Consider the following 6000-nt stretch of genomic DNA (forward strand, 5'->3'; position numbering starts at 1 on the left):
CTGTCTCAAAAATAAATAAAAACATCAAAAAAATTAAAAACAAACAAAAGTGAGAAACCTCGGGTGCACCTGGATGGCTCAGTCCCTTGAGCGTCCGGCTCTTGGTTTCGGCTCAGGTCATGATCTCACAGATTGTGAGTTCCAGCCCTGCATTAGGCTCTTGTGGTGACAGCATGGAGCCTGCTTGGGATTCTCTCTCTCCCCTCTCTCCCTGCCCCTCCCTCCCTCTCTCTGAAAATAAATTTAAAAAGCAAAACAACAGCAACAACAAAAAAAAACAAACGTAAAAAGTGAGACCCTTCGGCATGGCCAGGCGTTTTCCTCCAGCCTGGGTCAGCTGCGTGGAAGCAATATGGAATAGCTGGAAGCAGGGCTTGAACCAAAAGGCTGTGGTTTTAGCCATAGAAGGACAAAAGTGCTAGAGAGATACATGTAAACAGTGAAGAGTGCTTGGGGTGGTTCTAACGATTGTTGGTGGAATTTAAGCAGGGTAAGGTGAGAGAGGGGTGATGGGCAGTGAAATGGTGGGGGTGGCAATGAATTCTGGGTCCTGGGAGTCTGCAGAGTTGTAGGAGTACAGGGACCAGATGGAGTAAGCAGGAAAGAAGAGATGGCTGTCAGAGAGTGAGGTGTTTGGCACGGAGTCCTTTCTGTTCTTGCTAATCACCAGGTCTCAGCTGCAGGGCTGTCCAGCAGAACTTGTCCGCTGTCCTGTACCTGCACTGGACAGCAGCCACTGGCCACGTGTGGATGTCAGGCACATGAAATGTGGCTAGTACAACTGAGGAACTGAGTTTTTAAGTCTATTTTGAGAGAAGGCAGGAGAGAGCGCATGAACTGGAGAGGGGCAGAGGGAGAGGGAGAACCCCATGCAGCCTCCACGTGGGCTCAGCACCAAGCCCAGCCCTGGGCTCTACCCCACAACTGTGAGATCATGACCTGAGCTGAAATCAAGAGTCGGATGCTCAACCAACTGACCCACTAAGGCGCTCCAGGAATGGAGTTTTTAATGTTATTTGATATACATTTAAATTTGGGGGGCCACCTGTGGCTAGTGAGTGCAGTGCAGGTGCGGGGCATGGTTGCAGGAGATTGGGTGTAGGACGGGTGTTGGGAAGATCCTCTCGGTTGATGGTGAAATTGCTGGGCAGGACGACAAGGTGCTGTAGACAGGAGTGGCAGTGGGTAGGACTCCGGGCTCTGGGGAAGGACGAAAGAGACTGCTTTTGCAGTGTTGACTGCAAGTGAGTGGGATGGAGTATGACTGCTGGAAGACTTTAGATTCCAAGCTTAGGTTTTTTGAGAGGAGAAAAAAATAAAGAGTGCATAAGGAGCAGCGAAGAGCAAGGGGTACAGCCTTCTTGCCTCTAGGCGCAGAAATGGAAGAGGTGTGGCCTCCACTGCCAGGGCTGTGTCTGCAGGGGCCAGGGGCTGCCTGGGGCAAGAGGGTGAAGAGGCAGAACAGGTGCCACCAGCACAGAATAGTGCGGAGGAGTGACGGCCACCATGCCCGTGTTGATTGGTCCCATCATTATGACTTTGTAAAGTTATCTCCCAAGTTCTGACTTCCCACATGAACGATGGGTTTGGGGGTGCTCAGAGACCATCAGTGCTCCACGAGATCAGCCATTGGCAGCCCTACCCCTGGCTATGGCCACCCCAAGGCCCAAGGCTACCTCTTCCCGCACCCTCTGACCCTGCTGTATGTGTTGCAGGTGTTTGGCGTTCACCTGAACAAGTGGCAGCTGGACAAGAAGCTCGGGTGCGGGTGCCTTTTCCTGTACGGTGTGTTCCTGTGCTTCTCCATCATGACAGAGTTCAACGTGTTCACCTTTGTGAACTTGCCCATGTGCGGGGACCACTGAGCCGCCTGGCCACCCACCGAGCCTCAGTCCTTCTTTACTGTGCAATACAAGACCCGGCCACACCCCGAGTCACGCGGGCCCCCAGAGCCGGCACATCGGCTCTCCCGCGCTGTTCACAGGCCTCTGCTCCTGCCTTGGTGGCCCAGGCTGTTCCCACCCCTCCCTGCTCCCCCTCCTCCATGGGTTTCTCTCACCCACCCCTTCCTGCCTCCTCCGTGTGAAGACTCTGACATCCGCGTGAATTTTCAAGCTCCATTTTTGAACAGTGACTGAGATTCTAGAAAAACTGGCTGCTAACTGGCCCAAGCCAGGCAAAACTTACTACAATCCCTCCTCCTTTTTTAAGTTATTGGATGGAAGACAAACCTAATTTATGACCTGAGACTGTCGAAGGAATAGAGAGGAGAGGGTGTATTGATGCTAGGGAGTGTTTGGGATTTTGTTACGTTTTGAGGCGATACCTAGGTTACTACTGGGTTTGGGTGGGGTTGTTTCACTTTGGGGGGCTCCCCTTTTTATTCCTTTTCTTCCAGAGATGGAGAACTTCTCTCGCATCTTTCACCGGGCTCTGGATTAGTGGATGATCCACAGGTTGTCCCCGCCATGTCTTCTGGGATCAAGTCCCAGGCATGGTGGAACATGCATGAATTTAGTGCTTAGTAGAGGAACATCTGGGCGAGGCCACAGGGAACAGATGCATGATGTTTCATACGCAAGGATGCCTCCCTGAAGTCCTGTAGGCGTCATCTAGGGGGCACAAGGCTTTCGAGGAAGAAGACAGCTTCCCACATATCCATTAGGACAATCATTTTGTCACTAGGTTCCTTCTAGTCTTTCAAGCAATAGTTCTAGCCTGCCTGAGGCCTTTGATGAGGGGCCCCGGTTACACCACCCATCCTGGAGGTGCCGGGAAGTCAGCGCCAGAAGTTTCCCAGCCCAAGAGTCCCTGAGATGCGCTCTCATCACTTGGTATTCGGGGTGACAGGGAGAGACCCAGAGGCCACCACTGCTTTTTGTGCAGGAGCTACAGACACTGGTTTCTTGGAAAACGGAGAGAAGCGCACTTTGCACAGACGTCGTCAATAAAGTCCCAATTTGCCACTCGGTATTGAGTACACTGGACCCTGACAGCTGGCTTTTGGGCCAGCGTCCTTCCTCGTGGGACGCCTCCACCAAGCTGCCCCAGCTCCACCCCTCCCATCCTGGAGGGATGGCGAGGGAAGGAGGAAACAGAGAACTGACACCTTGGGAACCGCAGAATGTGTTCAATGCAGACTCGCTCAAGGGCATAAGTTATTGTGAACGTTGCTGCCAATCACTGCTCAACAGCCCTGCTAGATTTTGTATGATGCTGAATTATTATGCAGACTAATTCCACCGAGTTGAGACCCACCCATGCTTGTTACACTTGTATTTATTGAAACTGTGGATTCTTGCCCGTGCCGCCCCCTGTATTTACTTTAAGCACTGATCACTTATCATTCATTCAGTATGGTTTTCCCCCCCGTCCCTTGTACACATTCTGGTATGAATTGTAAAAATAACCTGCTACAAATTGGTTGAATGTTTCTGTCAATGGTGCAAACCAAGGCCAGCGTTAGCCAGCCGACGAGGCACCTGCCCGAAGAAGGAACGGGAGAGGAAATCACCAATTTGGGCTCTCAGAGCTAAGACACACGTATTGATTCTGTTGCACATTTTGCACTGGTTTATGGAGATTGTTTTCTTGGACGGATAGTGTAAAATAAACTTCTCTGTTCTATATCCTTCCTTGAGTGGCACGCACGTTACTTCCTCCCCTGGAGTGTTGCCTGTTTTAACTATGCTGACCAGTATGCCTGGAAGGAAGCTGCCAGGTATTGGTGCTTCTGCTCTTTCTGGGTGGACTCAACCTGGAAAGCTGGCAAAATGGCGGGTTTCTGGTATGAAGTGGCAAATCATGGGTCTTCTCTAAATCTTGAAGGGGCTTAGGATCTGTCATCCTATAGAATACGTGCAGCGCTCTGTTAGGAATTCTTTCTTGCAGCTAAAGTGGGAGGAACAGATTCCAGCATGGCCGACAGTTGTTCAGCAGTTCAAGTTCTCCATCCTGTCTGATTGTACTAGTTTTCGATCCGGAAAACGCAGACTTCCCCAAAGCCAACTCCTTAAAAGAGAGGGTAACACATCATTGTAATACACCACATTCTTACCCTGCAGGACTCCCAAGAAATAATTATCCAGATCTAAAAGTAGACCAAGGTTAGTGAACAAGCCAGGTGTCCACCTGAAGCAACAGACTTCATTTATAGGAGCCAGAAAAAAAATTGCCAATAAGGCACAGCACCAAGTTTTATTTAACTATTTAAGAAAATATATTCCCAGGTTGGAGGGAAAAGGTCCTTAGCTTTGTTTTGAATGTTGACATCTAAAAATGCTTTACCACTGTATTTGTGCATTTAATAAATACATGCTGGGCACAGACAGTATTGTCATTATTCTGATTGGTGCTTACAAAGCATAAGATACTTTCACTTCAAATATTTTGTTATACTGGTCTCAATTCGCTTTACTCTTAAGCACAGCATTTGATCTGAAACTTGATTTTTTTTTTCTTTTAAGCATACTTTCTATGAAATCTTTAGAAATCATAGTTCCATGCTTAATTTCTCAAAGAGAAAATCCTGGTATGGGGTAAAGTTCCCATTCGTAATGACTGCCAACCTAGGAACTGGAAGGTTTCCTATAGGAAATGAGCATTTAGCCTATTTCTGACCAGATCCCTGCCATGCATGATTGTTTCTTGAATTGTCGACTACGAATGTGGTTCTAAATGAGCTGGCTTCTCCAATGATGCAAAATTGTCCATATTGCTATTTTCACTGCTTCCACTGTTCTGGAATTTGTTTGGGAGGGGTTAGGGTGGGTTTGAGGGAAGAACTTTTATTCAATATCTCATACCTGACAGTAACACCAGAGAACCCTCTCAGCAGTTTTCTGGAGTGTGCTAGTTTCAGTTAACTCCCCAGGCTGTGTTCTTGTGCACAAGAGGACAAGGGAAGGCGGATACTGGTTTGTACTTCTTCCTCAGCACATCGTAGTTGATCCCACAGGGAGGAACTGCCAGAATGTCCTCTTTTTTTCTGGAAAGCATATTCCCAACCATGCCCTGGCCTGCTGGGAACACTGCCAGCACACATACCCTTTATGTGGCATTGGATGCACTGAGAGTTTCCAGATGGTTTCTTCCCCCTTCCGAAGCAAAGTACCAGCCCTATGTTTTTAGGGGTAGTGCACTTTTTTAGGCATATGTCTGTCTGTTTGTTATCTACCTCCAAAAAGATCTGGCTGGAGGATAGGTGGGTGAAGTCCGTGGATTATGTTTTCCTAAGTCTGTTGCTGAAGACGCTTATAGATTACAGTCATAAATTTGAAATGCTGGAGATTGAAGACTGTAGATCTCAGGCAGCAAATCTGAATTCACTTTAGGTACACAGGCTTCAAAGAAAAGCCTGAATGTTTAAAAATGGGGGGAAGGAGATGGGAGGGGTGGTAAAATCATAAGGTCCAGACGGTTTTCAATTGTGGTACATAAAGTAGGAATAACATCCAACTTGCAATAAATGTAATAAAATGTAGTCTTAGAGCTTTACCTAACTGGTCATGAAAGTATTCAGGTTGTTGGGAGAAATTAGAAGTGGAAAATTGGTGGTGGCTACGCTCTAAGAGTTATTTATCTTCACCTTTTCAAAATAGTATAACTGTCCAGGCTAATTATCCAATTATTCTGACCCGTTTCAATCGGCTATTTTGAAGTAGATGGAACATTTTCATGTTGAATTTTGTGTAGGCTCATACTAATTTATGAGTCTCGTTTACTTGTATATTTTCTGCAATGTCTTCTCAACACACACACACACACACACACACCATCTATCTGACACCAAAACTCTGTGTGAAAACAATCCAGTGGATCTTTGAAAAATTTCCAAATATCCAGCTGTGTGTTATGATACAACTTAAGGAGGAATGGGGTGGGTTCAGCCAACATTTCTCTGATAAATAAAAAACCATGTGTCCATTGCATCATCCTCCAGAGATGTGGGGTGCTAAGAGATGCTGAAAAAGGCAGTGAAGCAATGGACAAGCAGAGGAT

The 6000-nt window shown here is 47.4% G+C and overlaps 1 protein-coding gene across 2 annotated transcripts in view; it reads left to right on the forward strand.

The window, feature by feature from the left end:
* SLC24A3 (solute carrier family 24 member 3) overlaps positions 1 to 3634 on the forward strand; it is a 481010-nt gene extending 477376 nt beyond the window's left edge. For both annotated transcript variants that reach the window (XM_027069494.2, XM_053200292.1), the window contains one exon: positions 1716 to 3634. In XM_027069494.2, coding sequence (XP_026925295.1) covers positions 1716 to 1865 — 150 coding nt within the window. In that variant the 3' untranslated portion in view covers positions 1866 to 3634. The remainder of the gene's footprint in view (positions 1 to 1715) is intronic.
* Positions 3635 to 6000: the final 2366 nt, after the last annotated feature.

This window comes from Acinonyx jubatus, chromosome A3 (assembly GCF_027475565.1).
Source record: "Acinonyx jubatus isolate Ajub_Pintada_27869175 chromosome A3, VMU_Ajub_asm_v1.0, whole genome shotgun sequence".
Lineage (NCBI taxonomy): Eukaryota > Metazoa > Chordata > Mammalia > Carnivora > Felidae > Acinonyx > Acinonyx jubatus.